General features: G+C 36.5%; 1 protein-coding gene across 5 annotated transcripts in view; it reads right to left on the bottom strand.

Moving 5' to 3' along the window:
• Nucleotides 1–19,787, bottom strand: part of TFDP1 (transcription factor Dp-1) — a 39,448-nt gene that overhangs the window by 11,734 nt on the left and 7,927 nt on the right. For all 5 annotated transcript variants that reach the window (XM_051772775.1, XM_051772773.1, XM_051772774.1 and 2 more), the window contains 2 exons: nt 13,340–13,406; nt 2,250–2,356 (listed from right to left, as the gene is read on the bottom strand). In XM_051772775.1, the coding sequence (XP_051628735.1) occupies nt 2,250–2,356; nt 13,340–13,406 (174 nt within the window). The remainder of the gene's footprint in view (nt 1–2,249; nt 2,357–13,339; nt 13,407–19,787) is intronic.

Raw genomic sequence — 19,787 nt, 5'->3', positions numbered from 1 at the left:
AAATTCACAGGCTCATTTTTAGAGTGGAACAGTGAAGTCTGGTTAACACATTCAAAACCTACTCTGCATTCCCATTCTAACTCACAAAAATCTGCAAACTAGCCAGAATTATATGCTTTAATGTATCTCTGTTAAGGAAGACTCTACAGTCCAGTGCTTCAGAATCTTCTAAGGAACTGCTCAGTATTATTGGCTCCTTAATAGAAATACTATTGTTGCTAACTTTTACTCCAAAGTTCATAAACAACAATGACTTTGAAAGAAGAGAGTTTTACAGTATTGAGTCACTGGGAATATCCTAAAATGAAATCTTTAGAGGATGGTTCTGGAGAAAACAGAGGGACTTTGAGAGGGAAGCAAAAGTTGAAAAAGAAATACATGCTGTTTCTCTTAAGTCTCCTTTTTTCAAGAGAACAAGATTACAGTTTAGCTCCTTAATAATTAATAAGATAGAACAACAGGAAAAAACATCAAGACAGACCAAAGACTCCATTGTACTCAAGAGAAAAAATTTATACAAGGACATATTAAGAAAAAGAAATCAGATTACCTGAACAAAGAACAAAAGCTCAAAAATTAAGTACTTTAATATTTAAAACCTGGTTTTGCCACTCAAAGTTAGAAAACTGAGTGGTCACAGGCCAACTCCTCAGCTCTGCTGCCCAAGAACATTTTGTCCATTAATGGAAAATTTATCTCCTCTTAATTTTCAGGGGTTTAGAGGTAATTGTTTTTATAGTTCTTGCTAACCCCTTCAGAACTGTTAAGTCAAGAGAAATGTATCCAAAATTTCTCTCTCTATATATACACAAACCCACCATCTCTTAACAGCATACAACTAAGTGTATGATTTTTCACTGATAACAGTTAATATACTGTTATGGGCCCATTCTTTTACCAAAAAAAAAAAAAAAGCTAGTATTTTCAAAATAAGACAAAGTGCTGAAAAAAAAAAGACTGCAAATGGAATTTCCCCACATTTTTAAAATAATGTTATGATGTGAAATTAATCATAGATAATATAGTTGAGAATTTGTCAATTTAAACTTGTAACAGAAGACACAAGAATGTATAACTTATATATATGTATATATATACACACACAAAAACATTGCAAACAATTTAGTCACTGCTGAAAATTTCAAAAAAGCATCAGATGCTTTCTAATCTCATTATTATCCCATGGTTTTGATACTTTTAAAATAAGATTTTTCTAATCTACCTGAAAGAACATTTCAATTTCAGCATTAAGTCAGCATGCACATAGTCTCACAATAATGCCCAGAAGGGATCCCCTCTTTGCCATTATGGCCTATGATTTATAATTAAAACATTCTCCTCCTACTGCTGATTACCGATTTTAAATGAGAAGAATGCCTGACTACTCTGAATTTATTTGTTTGGAAATTTATTGATAAAACACCTCCTACTGAAGGAGCAATTTCATTCAGATTTCACTCACTTCCAAGGGGCTATAAGAAGTAGTTAACTCACCACCACTGCTGGACATGCAGCACCAGTGAATGATCTGCACTACACCTGTACAGGTGAAGGGGTACAGTTTATATATTCAGGAAGCCTCAATTATAAAACACTCCTTAGAGCCAGCTTAAAGGAAAGGCAGACAAGAAACTGCCTTCCTATCAAGAAGAAAACCAAATATAAGACATTCCACTTCAGATATTTACAGGTTACAGTTGCTTCCCAGAAGACTGAGACCAACTCAGAGTTTTAATTTTGATCACTTCAAAAATGACTTATCATAACCTATGTATTACCTATTGCATTATAAGATTCTTTGAAACATCTAATTTTATGTACCTCATGCAAAGCTCACAATAGGTATTTAAGCAAAAGAATATCTAAATTAAACACTAAGAAATGTAGTTCTCTTTTCAATTTTGTTCCACCTAACTCCAATCTCCATAAAAAAGTGTTTATGGACTTCATTTACATTTTCCTGTGCCAGATTTCAAAGCAGAACCTGAAACAGCCACTGATTTTAAATGGCAGGACTAGCAAAACACAAACCCACCTGACTAGCCAGGTATCTGCATGTTGATTTGAGAGTCATGTTTGAATTTCTTTATGCAAAAGAACATTTGTTTTAACATAAGTCTATTAAAATTAGAAACAAGTTAGACTATCTGCCCATGACGAGTGGCTACCAAGCATATTTACAGCGTGTGTAAACAACAGTACAAGCAATAAAAAATAAAAATAGAAAACAAACCATAAAGTCTCCTTACCACTTGTTGTGCAATGTTGACATTAGACTGTCCGAATGTTTTTGGCAGGAGCTGTTTTCCAATCGTATTTACTGTAGAAGGATGAACAGCCAATAGAGAAACAACACCTAAAACAAATACAAGTAGATAGCTTCAGGTCAGCCACACTGTATATTTTAGCAATTCCAGACTCATCTATACTATACCAATGCATATTAATAGAAACTAGCCCTGAACCATGGAGAGTCTCAATATAAATGTAGCATTTACACGTTTGAAGAAAAAAAAAAGAAATCAAGATTCACAGTACGTTCTCTCAAACATTCTCCTACATAACCTCACAGGTTAGTGATCTAGTATGAACATGTTTTAATTCCTTGTATTCCAATTTTTCTCTCACAGCAGAGTACTAGAGGCAACAGGCATGTAACAAAAAGTATAATCCTCTCCTACCCTTATCCTTTGTGGCTACTGAAATATTTTCCAGCACCACCTGACAAACATGTCCAAAGCCCTAGAATATGGCATAGTCTTCTGAGGCATGCTGATCTACAAGAGATAAAATTTGGCTAGCACAGGCCTTTCCAAGAGAACATTCCCAACTTTTCTCTAAGTGTCCCCTCCCAGCTGAAGGCAGGGAATTAAAGAACATTTTCAGGAATCCATTATTTCAGAAAGATACATGCAACACAGCAGCCCAACCCTGCAGGAAAGGTTGCTCTCTTCCTGTTTGTAACCCATACACAATCAGCAAGTATAAAGCCATGTAAAAAGAAAAAATCAACTAAAAAAAATACCAAACCAGGTATCCTCTAGCAATTTGATGCTCCATGACATAGTTCAGGAAACATAACCAAAGCAACCCAAAACAAACAAACAACCTCCAAATGGAACAAACCCCCCAAACAACAACAAAACAAAGCAAAGCAAAAAGAAGTAACAAATACTACAGAAAAAGAATAATTAGACAAACAGTCTTGAAATACTGGAGACATTTATTTTGCTGAAACAACTATCATCTGATTGCCAGGTTTAGCAGTTGTTTCCCTCAGATCACTTTTAAAGGGGCCTGGGGGGTCAGAAAGACTTGGTACAATGCTCATTCCTCTTTTTCCCATTATCCAACACAGAAGCAATAAGTAAGTATTTTACAAGGGTTGCATCAGAAGGGCCCTAACTGGTCCTTGATGCCTACCATCCCTCTTTGGACATTCAGGAAATCTACAGGAAGTTGAGGACAATTCAAATCCTGTTAAAGCCCCTGCTTTTCAGAAGGCTCATATTTCCCAGCTGCTGTTACCAACCCATGTCTGACAGCTTCACACTAGAATCTACTCTCAGTCCCCCAAACAGGATGGAGCAGCATGTCCTTCTTCCATTATTAACCAATTTTCCATGGCTCTTTCAGAAAGTCAGCAGCTATCTAGTTTGTAACATAAGTCTGTTATGCCTTCCTGTCCTTTCAAGTACACTCATCAGTATCATGGCCTTAATTGTGTTTGTTCTTCCTCTCTGCAGAATACAATAAATCAGTATAAACTACCTTGGCTAGTAGTGCTCGTGTAGCTTCTTCTCAGCTTCCTAAAGTGGAGGTCCATGTGTCTTTTTTTTTAGCCTCCTCGTTGCTTTAAAAACAATAATGCAATCTGAAAATTACATTTCCAGTACAAAACAAGAGTTGTAAATGCTTTCCAAGGTTAAGACACCTCATCTATTTGATCACTTTTCCTTACCTTTGATGGTTCTTGTTGCCCATACTCTTTCTAGCTCTATCTACCCTTTCTTTTGCAGAGGACAGGGATGGATGCAATATTCATGACCAAGGAATGCCATATGCTATTGTATAACTCTATAGCATTTTCTACTTTATTCCCTGTTCCTCTCCAAGTAATTCTCAAAATTAAACGTGCTTGGTCTCCACTAAACACCAATACCACATTTCCATAATATAACCTACCACTAATTCAAAAGCTCTCTTGGGTGTGCATAGCTCACCTGGGGTACTCATTGTATCTCGTTTGGTTTTCACCAATCATTAACCCAATGGTTAATATGGGGGGAAGGGGACTGCCCCATTCTATCACACCTTAGTTTTTTTTAACAGGCTGATTAAGGACCTCGATAATTTTTTTTGTTATTTTTAAGAAATTCAAGGACATCACACTGATTAGATAATCCTTATCCATGTGGTTGTTGACTCTTCAGAGCATGACTTTGAAAAGACATAACTTCCTAACTTCCCTTTTCTCCTCCCTCTAGAAAACCCCTGTTAAAGCCTATTATCACATCTGTCCATATGTCTACTGCTTCTCTGGCATGCACTCAACCAATATGCCTAACAGCAGTCTAACTTAATCATCTGCAGTTATCTGAACCCTTCAGAAACCAGTGCAGGCTATGTGGCTTTTTTTCCTTCTGGTACCATAAGAATTATACACACTCAGGAGTCAGGATAGAAGCACCATTGCTAGGTCCATTAAGAATTCACAGGTAGACAATTCTCTCTACGCTAACAACATTCTGGGCTGCTTTTGGAACAGCAGTCAGTGATTGGTCCCTTTTCCTTCAGCACTCTTCAAGCTGTCCCTGTTCAGTTTTGGGGCCCACAGTGCAAGAGAGGCATTAACAAACAGGAGAGAGTGCAGCAGGAAGACACCAATATGGCTTAGGTACTGGAGCATATCCTGCACAAGGAGAAGCTGAGCGAGCCTGGAGCATGCAGCCTGTGCAAAAGGTTAAGGTGGATTTGTGGAAATCTAAACATTGCCTTCAACTATTAAATGGAGAGTTACAGAGATGACAGAAGACACAGCAAAAGGAAAAGAGGGGATGGTCACAAGGTGCTGCACAGCAAATTCCAACTAGGAAAAAAAATTCACAAAGGTAACGCGTGGTGACAGGCTAAATTGGAGGTTCCTCACAGATACACAGCAAAATTCAATGACTGAAGGGGTCTGTGCTTTCAAAGCTGATCCTGGTCTGAAGGTAGGGTTAGATTAGATGGCCTCCAGCCTCCCAATTAATTTAATTTTCTGAACAGAAATAGCTATCTTGCAACTAAAACATCTGTGTGAAGGGAAGAGTACACACTGTTTCTTTAAAGTTTTTAATTACATTAACATTTCCTGTGGTGCTGTGCCAGAGTTAATTCATGCAACTGAACCAACCTGGCTCTATACAGAAACTGCAAGGTACATCTGTCTGTTCAGCACAAACTGACTGGCAAGGAAATGTAAATGTAACTGGAAGAACAGTAACACATGCTTCACAGTTCAAAGCAAAGTTGAAGTCAATTTATAAAAGCTATCATATTAAATAGGAAGGAGTGTAACTGTTCAACTATACATAAAAAAAGAGAAAAACCTAATTTTTTTAAAAAAACATATTTTCAATTTGCCTCTGCTCGAGTGAATCCTACTATATATTCTCATTTGCCTCTCATGCAAACATTTTTCTCATACTCATCTGCATTTTCATTAAAGGCTCATAATGTGTGGTGGTTTTGTTTGTTAAGTATACAAGCAGAAATAATTTTATTAACTTAGCTTTGCAAGTGACTGACAGCTTAGTTTCTCAAAGGAATTTTTACTAATCATTTCTTAATTACTGTTACTCTTAACAGCAATCACTGCAATCCAAATAATCCTGTACTTTATGGACAACATACAGTATGCATATTACAAATTACAACCACAAGTTTGCAAACAGTGTTGCTGGCACCAACTCTTCTTCCTTTTCAAAACAAACAAATTACTAATACTGCTAGTTCTGACATCTTTTTTTCCCCCCCCTTAAAGACTTTGAAAACTGCACACAAAGGTCATGTAAAGCAGGAAAAAATGTATACAGAAGGATATAACTACTACTACTTTAATTCTCAGTGTCCCAAACGTTTGGAAAAAAGCTCTTAGTACTTACAAGCAATCACAAAACCTAAAGGTAATAGAACATACGATATTCCAGAATACCTCCAAACCCAAGATAATGATACAGACGGAATGAGGAGTAATGGCATATAAAACTTGCCCAACAAAAACAGCAGCACCCTTTAACAAAACCTGTTATTTATCTGTCTATAAACAAATAAGTGCTATCTTCGATTAGCTGTTGCATTCCAGGGAGAACTTTTGACCTGGAGCACTGTTTTACATAAAAGCAAATCAAAAGAGTTTTACCAAAAAGAAAGAATCCCTTGCAGACTTTCAGCAGTTTAAAGGACTGTTCAATTAAGAACATTTAAAATAACTTAAGATGCCACAGAAAAAAGACACGGTACATCTCAAATCAGAGAAAGGAGTGCCCTCTGCAGACCATGCTGTAGATCTCTCGAAAAGCTGACCGCTCCAGTTCCTGAAACAGTAGCGACTCTGAATTTGGTGCACAGGTCAAAAAGGATGGGCTGAGTTACTCCCTGTCCCAGGAGCACAAATCCCATTCATTCTAGGTGCCATACCATCTTCTGAAGTAAATCGGCCTTTATGTTTTCTTTACTTGTGAGAGCAAACAACTCCGTTTTCTGATAATGCAGTCTCTAACAAACTACATCTTCTTAGTCTCTCTTCTAGCAGAGAAGAGCTATTGTATACGTGAGAACTTGATTTGACAAGAAGGTAATTTTGCAAGCGCCTTCTGAGTTATTACAACCCCAAAAAAGAACATATAGAATAACAGTGGTTTATCAGAATGCAAAATAACTCCTGCCATCTCCTGCAACAGTCGCAACCAAACTCTGTCCAGTAGACCAGTTTGGGAAAAACAAACACAATCAGGAGTTAAGCAAAGGGTCATTTTAAGATAAGTCTAAAGAAAATTAACCTTTCAGGTGACGTTTTGGAGCTTATGAATTCAGCAAACTTATGTCTTAATTACATAATTGGCTTTGAAATTGATGGGTTTTAAGAGAGTAGTTAGAATCTAGCTTAAGGTCAGCTATACAACTCAAAGGTAGAAACATAAAGCCAGCCTCAATACAGGTCAAATAGGACATGCTCTCAAAAAGGTAACATTACTATGAATAACCTGATAAAAGTTGTATCAGAATACCAGATGAAGAGCCCAACAGTCTCTTCTGGGAGATCAAAAAGAAAGGACCAGTGATACATGAACAAGATTTACAGAAATTACACAGACACAAGATTCCATGGCTACTGTCACTTCTGAGAAGGCCAGGTGCCACCTGGAGCATTACATCTCTTATTTTGGGAATTTGAAAAAAGTTTATAGGAATAAAACTTACATAAAGCCAGCAAACCTGTACTTGCTAAAGATGCAAAAGATTGATATAAGATTACATGAAAACTATGAGAATATTCCTGAAAATGTTATAGATTCAGTTTTGGCAGTTTTATGTATGTGGATTTTTAATTCCTTTTGAGAAGAAGAGACAGAAGGAGGAGAAGAGGGAATTTGACTTCAACATCACAAACAAAATTCCTTACCATATGGAATTCCAGCTCCAAAAACCTGTCCATCAAAACAACTGCTCAGAACAAACAGAACACAAATAGCAAACTAGTCTTAAGGTCACTACCTGCCCCTCTCCTTCCAGCATGCCACCCTTCAATCCCAGGGTGGTGTCTAGAAAACTGTCTGAAAAAATTATCAAGTCTGGAATCCAAAATCAAACAGACTCTCTTATAGAAATGTGAAGTAGCTTGAGTACACCTAATCCTTTGCAAAGGTTCTTTTTTTCAACTGAAAAGCTCTGAGATTCCAGATACAGATTTCTCTAAGGGTCTCTGCAAGTCACAGGCCTTATTTCAAACACTGCTATAGCATTCTAGAAGACCTTACATTAGACTCACTGATCTTTAGTGATGGCCTCTACTTCTCTTCATACCATCTTCAGCTATTTCTTATTTGCCACTCAGGAAAGTTGCATTGGGCTATTTCAGCCATGAAATAGCTGACAGCTCAGTGTGCTTTCAGTAGTACCTTCCTCCTTTGTTAAGAGCAAAACATCTGTATTGCCTGCTAACAGAAATGAAAACCACAGTTTGATATCATTCAGAACTGCAGATTTAAAGAAGGTTTCTAACTATTTCTTTGGATTCTGTTCAAGGCAAAGGATTTATTTCCAACATGGAAAAAAAGTGAGAAAATGAACTACTTATGAAATAAGTTCCATTAATCAAAAGTACTGTTCTATTCAGTTGAGATACTGTCAATAAAAACTGACAAAAAAATTGCCTTAGAGCAATTTATCCCATACACCTGAAAGTTTCAGTTGCTCACTTTTATTTGGCTTCTTGCTGCTACAGAAACTTCCACAGCTGACTCCAATTCCAGGGCTTCAGCAAGACTGATTCCTCAGATGCCACTCCTGTGAAGTTGCAGTTTTTAATGGCTCTCTCACCAACATCATTCATATTTTACTAGTTAGTTATATGCCAATTCTCAGGAAACACTGAATTCTTTTTGACGGTATCAAACTACTGTAGGTTATGACAACACACAGATGACTATCTCTAGTTGTGTGCCAAGTCAAGTAAAAGCACCTCTACTTATTGAACAAGTCATACCATCCTGTTAAGACAACAAACATGCTTATGCAGCATTCTGAGCTTTTGTACAGACATCGACCTTCCCCAGTGTGTAGTACTTACTAATTTCTTACACCAACTCAGACTTCTTTGTGATTCTTATCATCCTTAGCTATGACTAGTAATAGTTCAAGTATTACAAACTGGTCTTTCCAAGTCTGTCTTGAAATATCCTGTGTCGTCTACTTTCAGACTTTTTAAGTCTTTTTAGATTTTCCAAAATACCATTTCTAATTCCAGCAACAGCTTTATTTCTTGAGCTTGACTTTAAACAACAATAATTGGACGTACCTCACTGCAATAATACACAGTTTGAACTTGCAAGTGAAAGTAACAGTAACATTACATTGCAGAAGTTTCTTATAAATATAAATAAAAAGAACAAAACAATCTTACAGGTAGGTAGCGTTGAAATATGAGTCTAATATACACCTCAAAATTTTACATGTTTGACTTCTATTTTTTCACAATTACCAAATCTGAAATGTGACTATCATTAGCCTGTAAGATGTGAAACTTTATATTTTAAAGTGTAAGAGGCAATAAGAGCTAGAGCCATACAAGTATTTTCCAGTTACATACCAATAATGCCACCTACTGGCATGAGAGGAGATCCAAATTTTCTATCCAAGTAATTTTTAAATCAAGAGCTTTAATTTCAATATAATATTAAATACAACTGGTTACCTTTCTCCTTGCACTCGTGTGAAGCAGATAATTTCTTTCACCCAAATTTCTTCACAAGCAAGGGACAGGATTAGAATTGAACAGTGTGCTATTTAATACCGAAATATCAACACTAATCTAAATATGGCAAGGATCAGAATACGGCAAGGACCAGAACGTAGCACTTTTCTTCAAAATGTAACCTCCAGGAACAGCAAAATGTCTCCTTCTCTAAAATTCATTGCCAAATAACAATAGAAAACACAAACTTGTGAAGGAGTTTTACTAGGTTAGCCCCTCTTAAAAATTCTTTCCTTCCCTTCCTTCCAACCCATATGTATTTGCTAACTCTCAAAATGAATTAGCCAGTTGGAAAACCACCTTCCTGGTCACCACGTAAAACAAACCTTTCACATTTATCCCTTTTTTTCAGGGATAAATGGAGTGTTACATTCCAGTAATGGAAATACACAGGAGTATCAGAAAACACAGTGAATTTACAGTCAATCTCTTCTGGAGGTTGCACAGGCATTGGAGGAAACACAAGCTGCCATCTCATTTCTACCACATATACTTTGGTTTCACACTAAAGATGCTTTTAAAGAAATAAATTTTTAGACCATTTTCTAGAATGGTATTTATATCCATGACTACTTTATTCAAAATTATGTGCATCATGCATCATAAACAAAATTTACTGAGGTTGTCATGTGAGGTTTTTGGGGGGTTTGGTGGTTTTTTTGGTTTGTTTTGTTTTGGGATTTTTTGTCGTTTTGTTTTGGTTTTTTTGTTTTGTTGGTTTTTTGTTTGTTTGTTGGGTTTTTTTTGCTTTTTGGGGTTTTTTTTAGCATACTATTTTCTTCTCTTAAAATAAATAAAGTTCATTTTCTGCTTTAAAACAAAAATCTTAATCTGGAGTTCATGGCTGAGACCAGTCTCTCCAAAATGAACTATTGGAAGCATGTCCCCACTTATTCAAGTAAAATGGTTGTCTACGTTGTACTTGTTTCTGACAGCGGATATTAATGAACAGTCAGGGAACGAATGTATGGATAGGACTTGCATACAGAGATTACTCCCTAACATATCCCCTCTCTCTGATTCTACAGCTTTAGGACTTTTTAAGCAAGCAGTTGTTCAGCATAACTGTTCAGCAAGATGAGTGATGTTCCCTCTTCATTATTTATCTAAGATACAACAGCAATTTATCCTAATAAAACTCAGTCTAAAAAGAACCTGTTCACAGTCACCAGATTTCTGCTGCTGCAGATTAAAAATTTACACAAGTCCATTCACAGCCTATTCTGAAAGCATTGCAACAAAGCTGTTTAGGCTGTAAGAATTTTTGCATCTTAACCAGTTTTGGTCAGAAAGGTCAACCGTTGCTTGTCTTTCATAGTTGATTCATACACCTACCAGTCACATACTCACTTAGAGCCCTTTGAAAAAGTCTTACAAGACCATTTCAGTAACAATATTTTGCTCTTTCTTTTTAACTGCTTTTGCAAGCATGTTCTTACGACCCAGCACACAAGTTGGTTTTTTGTCTTCTACCATCCCCCTAAAACCTTTATTCCTCTGACAGCTGAACTCCTCCTCCTTTCACATCTGTCTAGTAACAAGTGGAAACTGAAGCAAGTCATACATTTCTTGTTGAATTTTCATTCTTGATTCGCTGGGTCTTCAAAGTTGGACTTTTCCAAAAAGATAATGGAATGCACCCTCTGATACTATTGATACAAGGACCTTGAGTGCTGTGAGAGTACAAAAAGAATGACTTCAAAAAGTAGCCAGGCTCCTGCATTCTCCCTGAAGAGTCTGCCCAATTACTGCTGTTGGGGGCAGCAAACTGGGATAAGCACTCAAAAACCTAACCAATCAACCAACCAAAAAATAAACCACCACTTTTAATGATGACCACCAGAGAAAAACAGGAAGACTTTTTCCTGACCCCCTTCAGTTCATCCTAAGAATTAAGTTTACCAGACACACTTCTGCTACCCCATGGAAAGCTTACTCCACAATTGCTTTGGACTGAATTGTGAAATTAAGAGAAATTTTGCACAGATTTAAAGAAACAGCAGAGAACTGCACTCTTTTGATATAACGGCATATAATGCAGTCAGCTACTTACAGAAAGCTCTAGTACTTTTGTGTACAGTAGTTACATTTCAAGACAGTTAAAGACTAAACAAAAACCCTAAAAATTACAAAAAGTGGCACAGGAAGTACTAATTAAGTGAATGTATTCTAAAACGTATCTGAGTACTTGGTGACAACATATTTGCAATTTTAATCTCTGATTATGTGCAGAGCCTGCACATAAAACACAGACAAGTTAGAGGCAAAACCCATAATCTCATCAAGCCAAGAGAAACAGTTGTTTCTTCTCAATATTAAGAATTAGTTGCTGTCCATTAACTTTATAAAATCCCTCTAAAAGCAATGAGATGCAGAAATTAATGGAGGACAGCTTAGTTTGCTGTATTGTTCATAGTGGTATACATCAAGAGTAGAGCTCAACTCTCAAACCAGACAAGTTGCAGGTCTGTAATAAATTATTTAATTACCTGCATTTATTTTAAAAATTCCATAAGCAATAAAATGGTCTCTATTTTGCCCACTTTAAGAGTTATGTAATAATTAAAGAGTCAAATTTCCAATTCCTGCTATCTAGACTGCACTGTTTTGACTAGCTCTCCACTGACTGTAACAGGGTCTAGACACAGACACCTATGTGGGTGTAAAATGCACCCTGCTAAGTATCTGCCCTAACAAAACCACAAGTTTTACTGCCCATAGGGTTAGGGCACATGGTACAGGTGCCTACCTGCACACTTCTTCTGCTCAGGGGTGTGTGACTGTGTTTACACCTGGACCAGGTAAGACGTATCATTATTCAACGCTTAATGCCCTCACCACCAAAAGCAGAACAGGGAAGATCAGCTGGACACCTCCCTTTAGCAAATCAATGTATATTTTAGACAAAGGAATGTCAAAGAGAGAGTCTAGTGAGCTTCTAATAACATACCTGATGTACCTAGTAGTGGTGACAGAAATTAAATGGGTTTCTTGAAATGGTATATAAAATACTAGAGCAGTCATACTAACAGAGTTCACCTGAAACGGAGTACAGGTTAATCAGAGTGTACCAGCATAATCCAACAATGCATGAAGTTCACTAGATTTGTCAACAGTAAGGTTTATGAAAGCATCAGACAGCAAGTAGGTAAGTGTCCCAATGTAAATTTAACCCTACTTCATACAGCCTATCAAAGGACACCATCTGTCACACATAAGAATAAACCAGACTGTCATCATTTGGAAGCAACAACAAAAGAAAATGGCCATTACACTAAAATAAATTGTCAGATGACTGTGAAGCAAACCAAACTCTTATGTATCAAATTCAAGTTCCAATTTATAACCTGTGTTTTATTAAAATTGCTTGATTACATTACATTATCATACATGCACAGGCGTTATCTGCAAGTCCAAGAGAGTTCTGTTCACAATATAGGTTGAGATAAGCTTGCATTAGGATAAGGATGCACTATCATAAAAACCGTCATAGCCCATTTTAAACTTCTTCACCCCAGCATTTTTTTTTCCACTGGCTAAAACTCAGTGCCACAAAACACATTTTAGAACATCCTGGTCTTTATGCTTAAACACAAGCTACACTAATGAGAAGATCACACATGGGATGATGAACTACCACTGAACTTCACATTAAGTTTTAAGACAATTATAAACCACAGAAAATCTACAGTTTGCTTGCTGGTTATATAACCTAAGAAAAGTTTTACAAAAACTGTGCTAAGAAAACAGTTTAAAGCCAGCAATTTGCATAACTACTAAAAATCAAGAAATGGAAAATATTACTAAAAACTGTGTTCTTACCTTTTCCAGGACTTAGGTTTTGGTCTATAAACACCTTAAGCTCTCCATTGGCTTCAATTAGTCCAGCCTGTTAAAGAAAGTAACTTTGATTAAATTTACAACCACAGACAGGCTTTTATTGTTAAAGATGAAAGGCATCATACCAGAAGCCTCTACTGCAACCACTCGCATTTTGTCACTTTTTCAGTTGCTATGTAATGGCACTGTTTGTGGTACAGTATTTGTCAAATTTTAAAGCCTTGATTTTATAAATATTTCTTAAAAAGCAAGCAGAAAACCAGCTTACACCCATTTTGCTATTCTGTCTTAAGGAGTGTACATGCACTGTTTTAACAGATGGTTGAGTACCCTTCTAATCTGAACCACTGACACCTGCAACTACACCTTTCTCTGTGTACATACTATTTACCTGCCACAAAAGGTAATAACATTATAGCAAAAACAGCAGAGGGGGTAGAGACTGCCGTGGGCCTTTTTAATCATAAAAAAAGTCATTAAAAAGAAACATCTTGAGCTTTTCAGTTGTTATATTTTTAAAGATCAGAATATAAAGGTCTGAAGTGACAGAACTATATGGTGACCTGAAAGTGTAAAAAGTCATCACAATCCTTTGAGAAAGCTCACTGTACAAGTTGTTTTTTAAAATACTATTAATTTTTTGATAGAGAACACTTCATGCACAATTTCTTGGTATCTGTAGACAAAACAGTCCTGAAAACAAAATTAATTAACACAGGACAAACATTGTTGTTTCATTTAGAAACAACAGCGATAAAACCAACGCATGCACTTCACCAGAGTTAAGCACGTGGTGTTAAAGAGGCTGAAAAGTCCTGAGCTGCATTTTGTGCATAGCAGGTACGTGCAGGTTACTGACAATCTTCGAGAAAGAATCAAGTGGTTTGCTGCCAGTCAGCAGCAAAGCTTCTCGCCTAAAAGATTACCCGAAGAGCCCTACTTACGATATGCCAGAAGTTTGGCAAGCCAAGAAAGCCACTAGAGGATGCTGTGGTGCCGTTATTATCCAGGTGTATCACACCAAGGATTTCTTACAAGAGAAACGGAACTTTAGGAAACTTTAGGAAACAGGAAACTTTCCTCAGTGAACTGGGTGGGGAGGGAAGGGGCAAGATAAGATGACTGAGCACTGGGGACAGTCTGGGAAGTCAGCAGAAGAGAAATTTTGCTAAGGCAAGCATGAAGAGCAGTGGCCTGTAATGGCATGGCAGCAATGAGGGCCTGGTGGCACAAAGAAAACCTAAGTAAGGAGACAGTAGAAGTGAGAAGTAAAATGAAGAGCCTGTGACAGTTCTGTCCTCCATTTCCCTACTTTCCACCCTCAAAAGTAACACAACAGCATAGTTTTAGGGAGACTACAACAACTTTCCAGTACTCCCATTCTCCATCTTGCCCACAACAGGGATTTCAAAGGTCCGCTTGAGCAAATGACAGCTCCATCGCCCTATTCCCAGGCACCAGAACTTTTTATAAATCTAACTCCTTATCATACAACTACATAATTCAGAAGGGTAACAGTCTATATCAAGCACTTTCAAAGAAAAAGGTATACTCATCAATATGAAATCAGTATTGTGTACAGACATGTTTTTAGAGCCACCACTCTATGGCAACTTGACATTCCAGAACACTGAAACCTCATGTAACATATGAAGAATTTCTGGGTAAGAGTTACCTTATACTGCCATTCTACCTAAATTTCACAACAAGTGTTAAACCATGCAGGAAGTGCAGTCTCATTGTCATCATTTCTTTAAGAGCACTACTTCAGTTTCTATTCAACGGCAGAAAGAAGAGGTTTGTATCAGGACTCTTGCAAGTCCTCTTTTCCACGAGGATAAAAAAACATATCAATGAGACTAGAAAAGCATTTAATATATTGTGGTTTTGATCAGAAAACCACCAAGAAAATGGCTATTTTAATCTGTAATGTCTTTCTTTTAAGAAGCACACGAATTCAATAATTTTGAACTATTAAATTCATTCATTGGTTTAATATGCAAAAGCAAATCTGCACCAGGTTCGCATGTCAGTTACAGTGATACTGCAAAATCAAATATTTAAGCTGTGATATTCAGCAAATTCAAGTATTAATGCAAATCATTATTTTAGTAACCAGAAAATTAGGCAATTCAGTAATCAGTCTCTTCCATTTTCTACTTCTTTAAAATTAGAATGTCTCCAATATAACCATTTCTATTCAATTATTTTATCTTTAAGTACTCAACCAACCACCATCATAGTAACAAGTAATCTCATAAGCTCCAAGTTTTCTTTTACATAAGTAAAACATACAGTGAAAAAATATTATCCAAAACAATGTGCAACTCCAAAAACCATAATCTAACCTGGCATTACAAAGGGTCAGGTTAGTGCTACATGCCCTGGACTGTGCTTTTGTGTGACTGAAATGACGCAAGTCACTGACAAAACACAGAACATTTAGGAAAAACACAGCATTTAATCAACAAGAGAAGACAATTTTGGAAAAATCAGAGAATGGCAATCACCAAACAACAAGAAGAATCCCCTAATGGACCGCAATACTGATGAAGAGTACAGCCATTATAGTTCCACCACCTGTCCACACCAGTGTCTTACTAAAGGTTCAGCTCTATCAGTTAAAATGGCTGGTAAATATTCAACTAATTTGTAAGAGTATACCCAGGGAAGACTCCGAGAAAGCTATATGGAAACAATATTATGAATCCCACAGCAAATAGCACCCTCAGATGCTATTACTCACAGTAAAAACTGATTTCTAGTGAAAATTCTGTTATTCGAGCCTCAGTATGCTCTTCACACTTTTGGTTACGCTGCTTAATTCTAAGGTTATCAAAATTTAACACTGGATACAAGCTTTTGGTGAGAGAAAACTGAAGAGCAAAACTTCCATCCCATAAAAAATGTTGGTGTCTCTGTTCTAAAATGGAAATACTAGGCAAAAGACCTCTCAGTGTGTATTTCAAGGAAATGCCTCCTATTTTTAAAGCCAGGTTATTTTGGAGGAGGCACCAGGATTACTCCTCTGGAACCCACATAGCACAGTGCCCAAAAGAAAGAAAGAAAGAAAATAGAGGAAAATGTGACTATAGCTCTCATTAGCTACATTATAGTCACAGATTCACAATGAGCAAAAGAAACAACACCAAAAACCAACTAAACAAAACCCAACACCCCAAAAAACAAACCAGAACAAAAAAACCAAACCAAACCAAAAATTACCACCAAGAAAAACCCACTCAGTAGTAAGTACTGGATTTTCCCAATGGAAAGGTAATCTTCTGTCAAGAAGGGTCTAGACATTAAGGAAATTCTATTTTCTGATGAGAAAATGCAGAGTTTTCAGGCCCTATCAAGCTGCTTATAACAACATATTTTGATTTTTACTATTTTTCACTGCAATTTTTTTCATATTCCATATTTTCTTCTTATCTTCTCACGATTCTCAATTTCAAGATGTGTTACTTCCTTTGATGATGATGCCAGGGCTACTTGAAATAATTTCATGCTTTTAATATCTGATTCTGAAAGCTTATTAAGTGTTTGCAATTTCATAATTGAGCATAGCTTTCCTCATCAAAGAGACATGTTGGTTAAGTCTACTTCTCTGTGGAACGAAATCCCTGGTATGCTGAACAGGCTACAGATACAGACACAACCTTTATCCTTTACATATTACAACAAAATAAATAATTATTTAAAAAAATAGCTTTTGACATCCACCCTAGCATCTAAACTGTAATAACTACTTAAGATCTTTCCACAGATCACAGGAAAGGAGGTTAAAGTCCATTGGATAAATTAGTAAATCTGGTAATTTGAAGTGTAGAAGTTATGCTGGAGTAAAAATCCAAACCATCATCAAGGTTTTGTCTCAGCACATCATTCAAAGCTCCTAAGGAAAAGAAATCAACTGGCAAGCTAAACAAATCAAAAATTCAACTGAAGTTAGCTTTGGCCTGCTATGAGATCATCATCAGTCATAAGGACCAGAAAGTCTGTTTTTGTTTTGTTTACATATAAAAGTTGAAAAGCACAACTGCCCTCAGCATGAAAAGCTGGAAATTGGGGAAAAAACTTATTGTTGGGATTGAAGTTAATCTGAAACAAAATTTGCTAAAAATGCAGAGAATTTCAGTTATTAAAAAAATCCCTTAGGGCAGACTACCAGAGAATAATTTAGTATTTTACTAACAAGCTCATATTTGCAGTCTCTGAAGTTATGCACTAGAAAATCAACACCCTTACAACAAAAACATAATGTCTTCCACAGCTTTTAAGCCTTGCAACTTATTCCTTAGTAAAAACTGGCATGAAATTATTTACTAAACCTTTAAACTAAACAGAAAAGATGCAAGATGAACTTGGACTAAAGGACAAGCAACCTATAAGAGCAAGAAGCTTGAATGAGGAAAATCAAACTGAACAAGTACACGTGTTCTGTATATCAGATTTAACCTGAGAGGAACGTCTCTCCCACTGCTTTAAGTAAATATAGGGAAGAGAAGGATGATTTTCTGCCACAGAAATACCTTTTCTACCTTGCTTTTAGGTAATGAGTTCATTTTAAGTATACTCCCTGAAAAAGAGCTGAAAGAAGAGTAAAAAGGGTAAAGATTTGTGGAAACAGAGGTATCTGCTAAAAGGTTATTTCTCAGAACAGAAATTTTCAGTTGCTAAGCGCAGATTAAGCACATTAGATTGAGGCACAGAACTGGGTTTGACAACAAGAGATGTGGGTGCCAAATATACAACAATGGTTAAAGAATGGCAGTCAGAGTGGGACAGTCAGAAAAACAGTTTTGGGACTGGCAAGGAAAGATACAAAAAGTGAGCTACAAAATCAGATGGAAGATGGTAGAATTAAGAGCTGAGGTAGAGAAACTGAGTCACTGAAAAAGTGCAGGCAATACATCCGATGAGAAATTAAGAAAGAGCTTTAACAGAGCAAAGAGATCAAATCCTGTGACAAGAAGGGAAGAGCACGGGAAGTGGGAAAACAAATACAATCTATTCTAAACTATGACTGAAAAGGGAAATAAGCTGGGACTCAGACTGAAAAGTTCAAAATAAATTGGGAAAGAAGTACTGAAGACAGAATCAGAAAATGGAGAAATTGGGAAGGAAAAGTATTTCCAAACAGAACTTGTCAAAGGCATTTCATGGTCCTGGGTTGACAGTTGGACTTCATGATGTTAAAGGTCTTTTCCAACCTTAACCATTCCACAATTCTATGACCAGGAGCATGCCTCTGCTGTCTACAAACAACCACCAATCTTGTGCAAAAGTGCACCTAACTTGATCTACAGAAATGACAATCCCTAGTCATTTTAAAGGCAATAAATGTAAAGGTCTAGGCCATGCAATTTTACTATGGCCCACTTCATTGACAATATAGTTCTCTTTCTTGTTTGCTTCATTTCAGCATCAAGAAGCAACAGAATATTAGAACACCTACAAAGTGTAGAAAAGCTTAACCAGAAATAAGCAATCTTATTTTAAGGCTGCTTAAACAACCTTTATTCTTTTTTCACCCCTATCCATAAGCAAATGTCATTTTTAACAAGATGATAATTAACTGCTTTTCCCATTGGATTCTCCTCTCATACAGGGACCAGAACAAACATGCTCCAGGAATGAATTACTACACAACTGCAAAAGACTATTTTTATGGGACATCCAATTCATTTTTTGCAAAACTTAAAAGGTAATCAAAATATCAAGCGAAGGAGGATTGTAGGAAAGGAAAAAAAGTTTTAAAATTTAAAATATTTGAATTTCATTTTGCAAATTAAGTCAGTGAGAACTATTCTTTACTGTATAAACAACATACAAACTTTTTAAGGCAGACTATAGGAGTCCAATCCTTCAAAATTCTCAGACATGTTATTTTCCTGTGTCTCAGTAGCCTTTTTCTGAAACAGATTTCACCATACCACATCCTCAGTTCACGCAACATCTTCAAGATTAATGTGTCTGTCAACCACTCAGCAATGAGCTACACCATACAAATGAGCTTTCCAAAAAGTATCTTTGAATTTTTAGCACATTAACTCAGCAAGGTCAAAGCACCAGATAATAAAGATCTGGATATAAGAAGACTGTGAAGGTAAAAAGCTAAATACAGGTTAGTAGCTCAGTTAAGCCTTGTTGATCTTCATCTGAATATAGGCTCTGCTGACACTGCAGTTAAGTTGGACACTGAGTAATACACACAAAATGACACCTGAGGTCTCCTTTATTGCAGAGTACGTCGAGACCATTAGCTTTCTTGGTTGTTCTTTCTGAAAAGAGCAACACATCTCGAATTCAGTAAAAATTAAATTAAGAACTCATTTTGAAGATGAGTCAAACAGCAGTCCTGTCTAAGCAGTCAACAGATCAAAAATACCTCAAGAGTTAAAGTCATTACACGGTGTTGTTTCTT

This window comes from Manacus candei, unplaced genomic scaffold, assembly GCF_025592945.1.
Source record: "Manacus candei isolate 608988 ecotype Guabito, Panama unplaced genomic scaffold, ASM2559294v1 h1tg000159l, whole genome shotgun sequence".
Lineage (NCBI taxonomy): Eukaryota > Metazoa > Chordata > Aves > Passeriformes > Pipridae > Manacus > Manacus candei.
The sequence above is the reverse complement of the archived record's forward strand: the minus strand, read 5'-3'. Positions and strand labels throughout refer to the sequence as shown.